Source organism: Polistes dominula, unplaced genomic scaffold, assembly GCF_049000335.1.
Source record: "Polistes dominula isolate Pdom_NZ unplaced genomic scaffold, Pdom_raw_medaka contig_27, whole genome shotgun sequence".
In the NCBI taxonomy this organism is placed as follows: domain Eukaryota; kingdom Metazoa; phylum Arthropoda; class Insecta; order Hymenoptera; family Vespidae; genus Polistes; species Polistes dominula.
Window position 1 is genome coordinate 162,519 of NW_028300906.1, and position 14,474 is coordinate 176,992.

At 28.8% G+C, this 14,474-nt stretch overlaps 3 protein-coding genes and 1 long non-coding RNA gene across 6 annotated transcripts; 3 read left to right on the forward strand and 1 right to left on the reverse strand.

Annotated features, from left to right (window-relative positions):
• Positions 1–568: 568 nt before the first annotated feature.
• On the forward strand, positions 569–1,425 carry LOC107072560 (uncharacterized). The gene is made up of 3 exons (XM_089179775.1): positions 569–876; positions 1,024–1,172; positions 1,232–1,425. The coding sequence occupies exons 1-3, from the start codon at positions 717–719 to the stop codon at positions 1,361–1,363; spliced, it is 441 nt and encodes a 146-aa protein (XP_089035901.1). The 5' UTR covers positions 569–716; the 3' UTR covers positions 1,364–1,425.
• A 462-nt stretch (positions 1,426–1,887) lies between these two features.
• On the forward strand, positions 1,888–5,943 carry Sec63 (translocation protein Sec63). Its single transcript, XM_015332586.2, has 12 exons — positions 1,888–2,265; positions 2,645–2,747; positions 2,826–2,940; positions 3,020–3,125; positions 3,230–3,453; positions 3,569–3,730; positions 3,831–4,059; positions 4,149–4,294; positions 4,372–4,519; positions 4,606–5,104; positions 5,193–5,484; positions 5,590–5,943. Exons 1-12 carry the CDS (start codon positions 2,142–2,144, stop codon positions 5,728–5,730), a joined length of 2,289 nt encoding a protein of 762 aa, XP_015188072.1. The 5' UTR covers positions 1,888–2,141; the 3' UTR covers positions 5,731–5,943.
• Positions 5,944–6,059: 116 nt separating this feature from the next.
• IKKbeta (inhibitor of nuclear factor kappa B kinase subunit beta) lies at positions 6,060–9,736 on the reverse strand. 3 transcript variants are annotated; one of them, XM_015332590.2, is made up of 12 exons: positions 9,358–9,736; positions 9,070–9,266; positions 8,889–8,966; positions 8,512–8,729; positions 8,324–8,428; positions 8,073–8,211; positions 7,721–7,909; positions 7,411–7,649; positions 7,041–7,322; positions 6,818–6,964; positions 6,540–6,737; positions 6,060–6,460 (listed from the first exon to the last, which is right to left on the reverse strand). In XM_015332590.2, exons 1-12 carry the CDS (start codon positions 9,467–9,469, stop codon positions 6,397–6,399), a joined length of 1,968 nt encoding a protein of 655 aa, XP_015188076.2. In that variant the 5' UTR covers positions 9,470–9,736; the 3' UTR covers positions 6,060–6,396. The 3 variants fall into 3 exon arrangements, with proteins under 3 accessions (XP_015188076.2, XP_015188073.2, XP_015188074.2); XM_015332587.2 differs by having other exon boundaries at positions 8,808–8,966; XM_015332588.2 differs by having other exon boundaries at positions 8,808–8,966; positions 9,070–9,283.
• A 512-nt stretch (positions 9,737–10,248) lies between these two features.
• LOC149033370 (uncharacterized) lies at positions 10,249–12,070 on the forward strand. The gene is made up of 4 exons (XR_016178903.1): positions 10,249–10,579; positions 11,001–11,706; positions 11,793–11,837; positions 11,940–12,070. It is a non-coding gene; the product is annotated as an uncharacterized LOC149033370 (long non-coding RNA).
• Positions 12,071–14,474: the final 2,404 nt, after the last annotated feature.

The following is a 14,474-nucleotide window of genomic DNA, read 5'->3' on the forward strand; positions in this document are numbered from 1 at the left end:
AAACGATAACATTTTCTTCTCATCGTATTTTTGAATACTGTAAAAGAGGAAGCAATGAAAAAGAAAAACAGAATAAATATACAAATAATTAATTAAAAATATCATTCAATATTTATATAAATATATGCACATATATGTTTATCTTGTAAATAATACATACATACATACATTTGTTCTTTCTTAGGAAATAAGAAATCAATTTGTTGTTGTTTATGAGGATTAGGTTACTTCCCTACAAGATTATTCCAATTACCTTGGCTAAAGAACAATATTTTCAAAGACTGGTTAAAATTTGATCAGCTTTCTGTGCACGGCTTGTAATAAAGTCCTGGCATGCGAAAAATCAGAACTTGTTATTAAAAAATGTATATTCTTTATTTCTACGTAAATATGTCATTCCTTTTAAAAATGTCGTCTTCCTGTAATTTCTACCGTATTTCAATTGTCACGGGGGTCTAAAGATACCCCATATTTGGGTGAAGTATATACGTTACTGAGGGTTAGGTAAACGTAACCTTACACGTGCTTAAACGTTAACGTTCAATTGAGGTGATCTCTGTACATATATAAATTATTATTACTAATTGATAATAAATTTGTAAGAAGGAATTAAGGAATTAACGATAAACATGCCCAATTCACTTGTTCGTAAGAGTCTTGAATTGTCCGGATATAATGATTTCAATAAAGGTAATGTTTTATCAAATTTATAGGTTATGTATGTATGTATGCAATTTAATGTGAAATACATGGAATTTAAATGTGATATTTGTGTTTACAGAAAAAAGAAGAAAAAGAACAAACATAATGGTTACAAAGGAACTTTGGAATTAATTCCTGCTAAGCATAGAATTATTTCTTCCAAAGAAAAAACAAGTAACGTGTTGATTATTTTAATTTTATCTATACATATATAGATTTATTTTATTAGGAAGTTTGTATAACAAAATGATTGAATACATTCATCAAAGTATTTGCTTTCTTTGAAACTTCCTAATATTTTTAATATATTTTTATGTGTAGATATCAACAATATTTTTGGTTGGTCTAAAAAAGTTAACATATATGAAGCCAAAAAGCAACTAAAGTCGAAGAAAGATTTAACCGAAGAGAACGTACAGAATCTTTTATTGCTGAGTAGTAATCGTTTGGACAAGCATATGGTTGACAAGGTATGGATTTATATATAAGTGAATGTGTTTAAATGTTATTATTCTTTGATATGTTTTAGGTTTTAAAGCGAGCTGTTGACAAACGATTTGCTAAAAAACCGAAAATGAAGAAGAAGAAGAAGAAACAAGAAAGTACTGTGTTTACAGAGGAAGATTTTAAGAAATTTGAAGAAGAATATATAGATCAGTAAAATAAAATTTAATCTTTTGTACATAAATATGCATAGATAAAAATCAATAATTGTTTAAATCATTTATTTGACTAATAATTTACATCGAAGAGGAAGAGACTGAAAGCGTTATAAATGTAATATTATCTACATATGATTTATGTTTAATAAGATATTATGGTTTTAGGAATGTTTCAAATAAATTATTCATATAATTGATCACATAAATTGATGTGCAAAAAAAAAAGAAATAAAAAATTCTATTCTTTTTTTAAATTTGTGGCATTCCTGAAGCATTCGTATTTTATATGACTCACTGTGCATATGTATAATCATTGGCTTAATATTAACGTGAAACAAGAAAACAAGATAAATTATTATTATTATTTATTGTAATAAAAATACTTTTTTTTTTTTATAAATAAGAAACACACACACAGGAAGTAGTTTTGTAATTGAAGAGAGAGAGAGAGAGAGGGAGAGGGAAGGATAAAGGGAAAGAGAGTGACAGAGAGGGGTGGGAGGCTTTGTAAAAAGTGGGAGGGGATAGAAAGAAGAATAAAGAGTGAAAAATAACGGTGAAAACTGGTAGAAAGAATGACAAGTAGTCTCATTTTTGGTGAATCGTCAACGTCACTGCAAACGTCTATTGTATGTCGGACTTAAAATTATTCATCCGCGGTGTATGCTGAGTTGGCACTCTTGACGAAGATAAATGTTACATTCTAATGATGTATATGATGGAACCGTGAATTCAAAGTGTAGCTCAATTATTTTAAATATTTGTACTTAATGAGCTATGAGTGGACAGAAATTTCAATATGACGAAAGCGGAGGGACGTTTTTCTATTTTCTGCTTTCCTTTTTGGCACTTCTCTTGATACCTGGAACGTATTATCTATGGCCACGTTGTCCGAAACAAGGTTAGAGTATACATATATCAATTTATATCAGTTTATATCAGTTTATTTGAAATTTATTAATGATGCTTTTCCATATACTTAATTTTTTTTACTTTATACTAAATTAATTGTACTTTAATGCAGAACAATAATGTTATTAACAAGATACAACACTATGCATGATTGCGTTCAATTTAATGATTAAGTTTTATTTCCATGAAAAAAATACACGTAGTATATTTATTATAGTATGTTTATAGTTTATAGTCTTAATTAATGAATACATTATTTAAAGCTTGGTCAGAAATCTTTGATGAACTTTTTTATCACATAAAAAAAATATATTTGCAATGAAATTATGGGAAAAAGATTGTTCAAATTGACATTTTGTTTTTTCTAGATCCGGATAAAGATTCGAAAGAATGTCAGTGCGATGGATGTAAAAAGAAAAAAATCATTTTACAATCGAATGAACCTTGGAAAGAAACTAAGGCATTGTTTACGTAAGTTTGATGCATCTTTTATAATGATATGTATAAGATATAATTGATACTATCATAATAATCTATATACTATTGTAGAAAGTTTTTGATTATTTTGGGATGGATCATTCTTATTTTACTTGCTTATAAAGTATCTCAATTTGATTATGAAATGGCAAACTTTGATCCATTTGAAATACTGGGAGTTTCTCCTGTAGGTATAAATAATGTAGATTCAGTTGATTGAATTGATTCAATGAAATAACTTAATTATTAATCATGTTCTCATTAAGGGTTCATCACAAGGTGAGATTAAAAAAGCATATCGTAAACTTTCATTGATATTACATCCAGATAAGGAAACAGGAAATGAAAAAGCATTTATGAAGTTAACTAAAGGTTTGTATATATATCAAATGCCAAGAGATGAAGTTAGAATAAAATACAATTATTAAAGCATGCGTAATTTAGTTACATATTAACTAAATTTAATATACAATTAGCTTATCAGGCTTTGACGGATGATGAAGCACGAAAAAATTGGGAAAAATATGGAAATCCAGATGGTCCAGGTGCAATGAGCTTTGGAATTGCTTTGCCTTCTTGGATAGTTGAAAAAGAAAATTCAGTTTGGGTTTTAGGTTTATATGCATTGGTTTTTATGGTAGCTTTACCTACAGTCGTTGGAACATGGTGGTATAAAAGTATTCGTTATACAGGAGATCAAGTAATTCTATTTCATATGAAAATTAACTTTATCAGATATACATTTGTAATGTAAGCTTGTACATGTAGAAAGTACTACCGTTGTAGTATATTTAACCAAAAATATCATTTTTCAGGTTTTATTGGCTACAACTGAAACATATTACTACTTTTTTATTAAAACTCCGTCGATGACTTTAAAGAGAGTTATTATGATTCTTGCTGCATCTTTTGAGTTCTGTAAGAAACGTAATGCAGAAATAATTGAAAGACATACGGACATTGAAGAAGTTCCTTCGGTAAGAAACTTTTTTCATCTTTAATCATTTTCTTTATAAAGTTAAACTATTTATAGATTTTATATGTAATATCTTTTTTTTTTCTTATTATTATTTTCAGCTTATTAAGCAAATAACTAATTTAGGAGAAAAAAATAAAGAAGTACCATTATGTCATCTGTATTCAATAAAAGCTAGAGCTTTACTTCATGCACATTTATCACGTATACCATTAAATCCGGAAACATTAGATAAAGATAGACAGTATATTGTAAAGAAATGTCCATATTTAATCCAAGAAATGGTTGCATGTGTTAATCAAGTCATTTTTCTAGCTTATGCAAAACGAGGTATGTATTATATATACATATACATATACATATATGTGAAATCATTTTCATTTATTTATCCAATTATTATTATTATTTTTTTTTTCAAGTTCCACGAGTACCCAGTATAAAAACTATAGAAAATTGTATGAAACTATGTCCAATGATTGTTCAAGCATTCTGGGAATTTAAAAATCCTCTTCTTCAACTTCCACATATTTCCGAAGATAATTTAAAATACTTTTTAGCCAAAAAGGTAGGCCAATTACTAATATTATCTTAGGATTTATTGATTTAACACAATGTAATCTTTATTTTTTATATACTTGATAGCGCCAAATTAAGAGCCTTCAACAATTTGCACAATTAAAAGGAGAGGAAAGAAGACTGATTCTTAGAAACTTGACCGACAGTCAATATGAAGATGTTATGAAAGTTCTTGGAAATATGCCATACATAGAATTCAAAGTACGATCTGAAGGTACGACACAATCGTTCTCGATAGATTAATGTCGATAATAGAATAATGTCGATGAGAGATTAATGAATGTTTTATTGAAATTTCAGTAATTGATGATGAAAATCCAACAGTGTATACTGCTGGGGCGATAGTAACAGTAACAGTATCATTAACACGCAAAGATATGAAACATTTGTTTGGCGATGAGACTGTTAAAGAACAAACTATGATAGATGACATTAAAGTTAGCGGAGAAGTAACAAGCAACGAAGGTACAGAGGAACAAAGTCAGTCTGTGAAGAAACCTGCATGGCTTAGACAAAAAAAGGGCCAGAAGAAACCTCATAAAAAAGGTACCAATAAAAAAACAGTCCCTGTAAAAAATATACAAGCTCAAGGACAGACAACACAGCAGAGTAATAATAATACACAGCAAAGTAATACACCAAACACAAACAAAAAGAAAGAAGACAAAATAGAAAAAGAGTCTTCCAAAGAAAAATCTGATGTTAGTGACAGCGAAGCTGATAGTGATAGAAGTGATGATGAAGACAGTAATGATAAGAAAGATATAGGTATTGATGATGATGATACAGAGTGGGAAAGGTAATCTCTTATATTATCATTGTATTATTTATTATGTGTCAATGGATTTAATTAAACACATCTTTCTCACGTTATTCATTCTTTCTAGATTTCAACAAAGAATTTCTAAAAGAGAAAGAGTTTTGGAAGGAAGAAGTAATTTGTCACACGAAGTACATTGTCCACTTTTTCCTGATGTTAAACAAGAATACTGGTGGGTTTATATCTGTGATCGTAAAAGTCAGACTTTACTGACAACTCCAGTACACGTAACATCTTTAGCACAATCGGAGGAGGTACAACTGCGTTTTACAGCACCACGTTGGCCGGGATTATACACATTTACCGTATGCTTACGCAGCGATTCATATCTTGGGTTTGATCAAGCGCAAGATATTAAGGTACGTTATATTTAGTTACGAATATTTGAAAATTCATTTGAAAATTCATTTGAAAATTCATTTGAAAATTCATTTGAAATTGTATTAAATTGGTATACTTTAAAGTTGGATGTAAAAGAAGCTCCCGAAGTACCAACGGAGCATCCTCAATGGGATATTTCGGATGAAGAAACTGCAGAGGATGTGGATGCAGCTGATGAACATTCCGAGTTCACAACTGATGAAGATATCAGTGATAATGAGTAATATCTTTTTATCTTATGTGATCGGATGAGTGGATATTCTAAAAATTCTCACTTCTTCTCTTTTTTTACTGGTTAAGTTAATGTACATTTGTCTTTTATACATGGAATTGCATAATCGTTGATGTATGTGGACAATCTAGGAACTAGTACGGTGTGTAATATTTCTCAATTACGAGAAAGTAATAGCAAATAAAGAACATGATATTTATTTTAAGATTGTTGTTTAATCTTTAATCCATTTGCATCATGTGACACTACTACTTAAGTTTCCTTGTTTTAAACATGGAAGAACCATGCAAATGGGTTAATCTTCGTACATACAACTGTGTGTACTTTAAATATATAAACAAGATTTATTGTGTGTGTACATTATACAAAATATGCATTGTATATAATTTTTAATATTAACATTAATACACAAACATATGTACAACTTTTTAATACTAACAATAACATAATACATATGTATAAATATGTAATGATATACTAACTTTTGATAACCAATCTTTTATCTACATTAGAAAGGATTTATACATTTGTTAGAACTGACAAAGAAGTAAATATAAAATAGATGGTAGATCATGAGCTCTGGTCATGAGACATTTAACTAACTGACTCTCTCTCTCTCTCTCTCACCCCTGTATATATAATTTATGTCATTTTCATTTTATAAATCAAGACTTACTATCTCTTGATATATTTTTTCTATTTCTGCAATAAGATTGTCCATCCTATATAGTATAAAAATAATGTATAAAATTGTTGCAGAAAATGATGAAATTAATGAAAAATAATGTAAAATAAACTCACGTATGTCGTACTATTAAATTTTCATATATTAAACTGTCACGACATTCTATAGACTTATTACACTTAGATGGTAGTTTCCTGTCTGAATCTTCTTTTATTATAGCATGCAAGTCGTCTTGATATTTTTTTGTCATGACTATTACAGAATTGAATGAACCTTCTAATTTGGAAAGTTCGTATTTCAGATTATTTATTTGGCTGTAAAAGGATTTTATTAATGATAAAAGAAGACAAATAATTGTAATAATAAATGTAAAATTTGTAAATAGACGTAATACCTGACAAGTTCAACGATTTTGTTTTCATCAAATTGTGCTTTTCGTAATTTCATATATTCAAAAAGTACCTTAACCATTTTTATTGGTGTCTCAGAACGATTAAAAGTCTTTTTAAAAGTTTCATATATATTTAGGGCTTTATCATATCTATAGAAAGATGCAATAAAACAAATATATATATATATTTCATATGGCATTAAAATGAATATATAATGTTACTTACGTTTCATTTAAAACTTCTATTGAAATGTTTAAGACAATGCTTTTTAATGCATTACTGTCCTCGTTTAAATTGATAAATTTTAAGCGTATTTGATTAGCAGCAGTTAACAATTGATTCACTTTTTTCGAATTCTCTTCTAAAGCTTCAATTTTGTCTCTTTTTGTTTTTTGATCGGTATGAAGAGTTTGAAAAGAATTCACTTTTGTAGCTAATAAATTTGTACTTTGTAATGTATTTTCTATACATTTGTCAAACTTAACAAGTCTAGCATTTATTATGTCTCTGAAATATCACAAATAAATATCATGTTACTATAAGACCATTGCATTGTGCATACATATCTTCAATATTGTAGACGTAAAGAGCTTACACTTCTATAGACAAAGAAAAAATATACAACTTGAAAAGATGTAAATCCTGCTTCATCATGAATATGGTCACACGATAATAATCATTTAATACTTCAAAACCTAGCTTACTTTTGGATTGTTCTATCATTTCATGTGCTAGGAAAGGTACATTTAGTGGAGGTATATCGTATAGTTTAGCAGGTATATCGTGTAGTTTAGCAGATATATCATCAGTTTCCAGAACAAATAACATTGAATTCTAAATGGATGAAATTATTTGTTAATAATATCTCGTACACTATTCTATATACATTATATTAATATACGTACGTCAATTTGTGCAAGAACTGGTACATCATTGCGGAGGATATTGCCATAATAATCAGTTAATATTATTTGTCGATTAACTGAAATATTTACATCTTTTTCTATAATTAATTGCAATGTTGAAAGAGTGGTCTTTTCATCAATTATATATGTCCAAATTTGATATAAGTACATAGAATATACATATATAATCTGTAAAGGATAGAAACTTCAATCATTTGAAGAAAACTCAATTCTATTACTGTGGCATAATTTACAACACAAAATAACAAAATAACAAAATAACAAAATGAAAGAAAAAACAAAATAAAAGACAAAGTTGACATTTTGAATTGTGTTGCTTACTTAAAAATACCTTCTGCGATAGAACTGGTTCAAGTAATTGAAAGACCGCTAATTGAGGTATCCCGTTTACATCTAATTGTTTACCCCGTTTCTTAGGATCCCATTGAAGGACAATTTTAAACCATTTTACCATAGAAGATCTGATATAACTATTAAATAGAAGAAAAGAAATCGTAATAAATAATAAATAACAGTTAAATCCAATAAATGTGTATATAATTGAATACTAATCATCTCTTGTCCTTATAGGACTGTTTTTACCTAGACAGATCTATTGGATCCTCTATATCTTGTCTAAATAATACTTTTCCATCGCGTTCATAAGCACATATGTCATCAATGGATTTATTTTTAATAATTTGCATCCTACATAAGTTATTAATGTAACATACGAGTATAACGAGTACTACGTTGGTAGTTATTTAATTTAGTAGTTATTTAATACTTACCACTCCATTGTATGCGGCATACTAGGTAGAAATGGTCTTTTACCAGTTATTATTTCATAAAAAAGTATTCCTAAGCTCCAATAATCAACAGAACAACTGTATTTCTCATTACAGAGAAGTTCTGGTGCAACATAATTCATTGTGCCAACGATAGACGCAGATATACTGGCTTCTCCAATTTCTTTAGCATATCCCAAGTCTATTAATTTATATACAATCTGCAATATATTATACAATACTTAGAAATATATAATATTGTGGAAAGATTCTAACGAGATTAAATAATACACCCTTACTGTGTTATTTACAACTTGTAAAACTACATTTTCTGGTTTTAAATCACGATGAGTAATTTTATGTAAGTGTAAATACTTAACAGCAGATAAAATGTCGCTCATTATTTTCAATGTATCCATTTCTTTAATACCGCAACAATTTTCTCCTTTATTCAGGACCTGATCAAAATGAAAAAGTCAAGAGAGTAACATTATTACAAACGGTAATATAATTAACTTGAAAGTATCGCATATATAAACATAGATATAATATAATATGCACTTTTCTAAGGTCACCCATAGTACAATATTCCATACATAATACAGGCATGCTATTATCTTTATCTAGTTTGAATGGAATAGGCATTGTTTTGACAATATTCGGATGATTAAAACGTTTCATTATTTCAACTTCTCTAGTCCATCGAATTTTCTGTATTGCTGTTAATTGTGTATCATCCCATTTGCATTGTTTTATTGCTAACAACAAATAATAACTAAAAATTAATAAATTATAATTTTATATATACTAATGATAAAGTTTAAACAAAGTATCAAACTTTTAATTTACCCAGTTTTCGACCAGTATCTTTCTGAGCCCATAATTTTACAATACCAAAACCTCCAGTCCCTAAGACTCGTTCAAAATTCCAAATTAAGGTTGTAACAGGTTCACTTGTCATTTTTATATTGCTTTTATAATGAGCAAATAATATATGTACATATATATTATATATATATTTTCACAATCAGATCCTGATATTATACGGTGTACTTTACAAAATGTTATCTACTTTTAATGGAACAAAGTATTACATTTACAAATTTTTCTTACATTTTCTTTTACTTTATTTTTAATCATACTTTGATTTAGTTAGCTAATGCAGAAGAGTATTAGTACTACAGTATCCGTATTTAACGAAAACATTTTACGATTGATGTAATTTGGTTAGCGTAATCTAAATCATCTTAGTTACAACCGAGACCACCAGGTGGTATTCTTTGATAGTATTGTACCATCATCGCGTTAAATATTTACTTTCTTTTAAGATCTACCGCTAGATGACGGCACATATTTTATCGGTCGGTAAAATAAAGTAATAGTTATTATCGATAGATGATATCGCACATATTTTACCAGTCGATAAGATAAACTAATAGTTATTACCGATAGATGATATCGCACATATTTTACCAGTCGATAAGATAAACTAATAGTTATTAAAAAAAAAAAAAAATTATTTATTTTATCATTTGCTTAATAAAATTAATAACATTAGCACACAAAAAAAACATTAGATACCCTATAACACAAATGCCTGTTTTTTTTTAAATTTTTTTCCTTGTAAAATTAATAAAATTAAAAAAAGAGGAAAATCTTCGAAGAAATATCTTGGTAAAGATAGACAAACTTTATCTCAGTGACTTGAAACGTAATGTTATAACACATACATTGCCGCTATTGTAGACTACTACACTACTACAGCTGAACAAATACACGTTTACGTGAAATTTCAACTATAAATTATTTAGTACAATTTACAAGATAATTAACTATGAAAATCTATTTGAAATCGTGACAACAATTAAACAATAAATAGGATTAGTTTACATTTAATTAATTGAATTAAAAGTATATTGTTTGAAATAAACATATGCATGTTTAAATATACTTTGGTGAAACGTCAAGATGTGTTTACGTTACTCTACGATACAGAAGTCCTCCAAGTGTTGATGAATTTAGCTGAAGAGAAAAGGGAATCCTAACACAGAAATAGCAAATCCATTAGAAAGTAAGAAAAACAACACACAGTGCATAACAGTGCTTCTATCTAATATTTAAACTAGTAAATAGTTAACAACTTTGAGTACATTATAGAAGAAAATGTCTTTTTTTTTTTTGGTAATCTTTTATCCAATAATTTGTATTATTTTATTATTTCTTTTTATTTTATCCTGTAAATAAATAGACACACACACACACACACACACACACACAGTTGACAAATTGTGATTGTTCCTTTAAATAAGAATTCTTTTTAAACATCTTCAATATCATTTTATTTTTGATTCAATTTCACGGTATGAAATACTTTCTATGACATTTATCTTTTCCAATGTTCACTTTTGACATTGAAAATAGAGACGATGCGTGATATAAAGAAGAGAAGTTGCTTAAAAATAGTAACAAAATAAGTCTGTTAAATATTTTAGCCACGTGTGTAAAAAACAAATGGAATAAGTAAAAGAGGAAGAAGAAGAAGCAGAAGAAGAAGAAGAAGAAGAAGAAAAATCAAGAACGACTCTGAGATCCAGCCGACGATTTCTCGAGCTCGAAAATAGCTCGCATAGTTTCTTCTTACTTGACTCCCCTAACACGTTACAATATTTCATCCCAGGATTGTTAAAGCTGGCCAAAGAACTTTGCCATAAATAATTAATGAACTATTATTATTCGCTAATATTATAAAAAAGAACAAAACAAACCAATTAAAATGAAGCTTGACAAAAATATACATTATTATTTCTATGTAAATATACGTAAATATAAAGATGTTATAATAACACATTTAGCAAGAGAGAAAGAGAGAAAATATAATAGTATCTAATTTCAAGAAAATCTTCATTATCTTTGGCAAATAATTCTTGGCTTTGAATCTATTCGTAAGATGATCAACATTATTTATAGTTACTAAACATTTTTATTTCATATTCCGCATATTCATAGTTCGCAATGGACTCGTAAACTACAAAAACCGATTTTAATCAAGTTTTGCACACTCTGTGCAGTTTTATCCAACTTGAAAGATACGATAGTTTATATCTCCTCAATTTATAATCACAATATTATTTGTTTATTAACAAAGAGTCATGATTATCTCTGTTAATTCGATAAGATTCTAACAAATGGCGGTATAAGGTAATTCGTTGACTTAAAGACGTGTGTATAGGACTGATTGTGACACCCCTATTTATATATATATATATATATTATTTATTTAACAGCTTATTTACTATGCATATAAAATATTCTTCAATACATTTCTAATTGTAAGTAAATAGAAAATTTTCGACATTTATATATATATATGTATATATTTATACAATTAGAAATTTAATGAAGTATATATATATATATATATATTTATGTAGGAAAACGTACAAACGAATGGAGTATGTCAGGCAACTATGCAAGAGACTTGGCAAGGCTGACAATCTGAAGCTCTAGCCAGACGTTGTACATATATACATACATCTGGTTATGTATATTTTCGTACCGGGAACTACGTGATATTCTCAAATCTTTATGGCACTCATACACACGCACATATTATATATATATATATGCATAATTTTTGCTAGGTTTAATGGTATATTAAAGGCTTTTAACTCTTCTTTATTTATTCTTTAATCTCTCTCACATACACCTGTGCGTGCATATGTATATCTAAAACAAATTAAAAAAATACTTCATTACTGACATAACTTTTGATTACTTTTCACTTTAAAATGAATACACGTAAAATAAAATATCGTAATGGTTTTTAAAAACCATTCATTATATCTTTCTAAATGTTTCCAATTTTTCATCGAAATTATTATCTTACAATTTGATTCTTGTAATGTTTATAATTCTTCAATTAACTTTAAAAAAAAAAAATGATCCAACACGTTTACTGATCCATTTAGAACATTTTTTTGGAGAATTTATTATGTACAAAATTATGCATATATTTTTTTGTTGTTGATATTTTTCATCATTACCATCATCACCATCAGCAACGAATAAACCCATGGTCATTGTCGTCATTATTATCATGATTGTCATCACAATAATCGTCATCTTGATTCAAAGCCAGAAAATCAAACTGTTAATAAAACAGAATGATTTAGAATATTAGCTCACATTAGTATTAGTGTGTTAGAAATCTTATGTAATAACGCGTTTAACGTTGTGTTGAGAGAGAGAGAGAGAGAGAGAGAGAGAGAGAGAGAGAGAGAGAGAGAGTGAGAGATGTTTCGTTAGACAAAAGTAAAGTGAAACTTAAAAAATTTTCTCTTTCTCTCTCTCTCTCTCTCTCTCTCTCTTTCTATTATATCACAGTACTTCAATTTATATATATATATATATATGTGTGTTAGTGTATTTACATTACAAAATGAGATCTTTGCCAGAAAATATTCTAAGGAAGTGAAAAATGGTTTTGTAACGTTAGTTAGGTGTTACCATATGACATAATCTCTTAAGCAACGTAAGAATGAAAGATACAAAAATACATTTTCTTTTTTTTTTATTCCAAAGCAAAATTGTTATAAATTCGAACTTTGATTATCTATCTTACGATATTATAATGATTATAGTTATCTCATCATTTCTCGTTATATAATCTTTAATCTGATTCGTCAACTTTATCGATCGATCAGCTTTTAGCACGACAAATTTCGCGATATCTCCGAAATATGATTGAAACATTTGTTTTTTCTTTCTTCGATTTTACTCGCATTTTATAAACGATTGTCAATCATTTTCTTCGTGGATTTTCGATTTGAACGAAACAGAAACAGAGTGTGTCAAATTCGTGATCGATAAAATCCATTGATGTAGATCGATTTATACATATGTGTTATACCTATGTACTTTTTTTTAATGTAATCTGATAAGAGTTAACAGCTAATGGATAGAGATATTTAGTCCTCTTGTCTCTCTCTTTCCTTTTTATTTCATTGGGAAAAACCATCCCAATCTAATCTGACTCTATCAACGATGTATTTAACACTTGAAAAACACTACACTCCAGTTATTAGTCTTCGTTAAAGATTTCTAAACAATATTCTAACTGTATGAACAAATTTAAACAAAAAAGAAAGAAAAGTTACAAAACTGTTGTGCTAAAATAAAACTTCAAGATTACGCACACACCTAATGGTTACTACATATTTTACATTGGTGTCGTCGTCAAATATTTTTATATAAATAATTATAAATCTACATGTTAAGATTTTCTTCGACTTGTCGATTTAGTTGAACTACTATAATTACTGGAGTAGCATTTCTATTGTTAAGATAATAAGATTGTAAAATGTGAAATATTGAAGGGGGGTGGGTGGTTGGGGGGGGGAGTAAGGAAAAAAGATTTGATCCGTTGGTTACTTCTATTGGTTCGATAGGGAAGGTAGGTAGGTATGTAGGTTCGGTATTGATCCACTCCGCATTCGAGCGACCTTTAATGTTCCCCTTTCCTCTCTGTCACCCCCTCATTCTCATCCTACATTCCACACTTCTGCGCTCTGCTTTGCTTTGCTTTGCTTTGCTCTGCTATGCTCTGCTTTGCTCTGCTCTGCTCTGCTCTCTCTCGGTCTTCTCTCTAGGCCAAAAGGGGATGGGAAGAGACGGCTGGTGGTTAGAGGGGAACTTGGCACTCTTGGATACCAGAAAGAAAAGAGAGTAAGAGAGATGGAAATACAAAAAAAAAGAAAAAAAAAGAAAAAAAAGAAAAAGGGAGAATAGACTAAACCAAAAGATAAATCCTACGCACGACCTACAACAATGCCCTGGAGTTTCTTCTGTCTGCAGCTGATTTCACGACCAACCAATCGGAGGCCATTCCCCAACACCCGGAATACCACCGTTCTCCGGAAGTACGTCACCTTAACTCAAACTCATCATACACGCTTGAAAGTATTGTA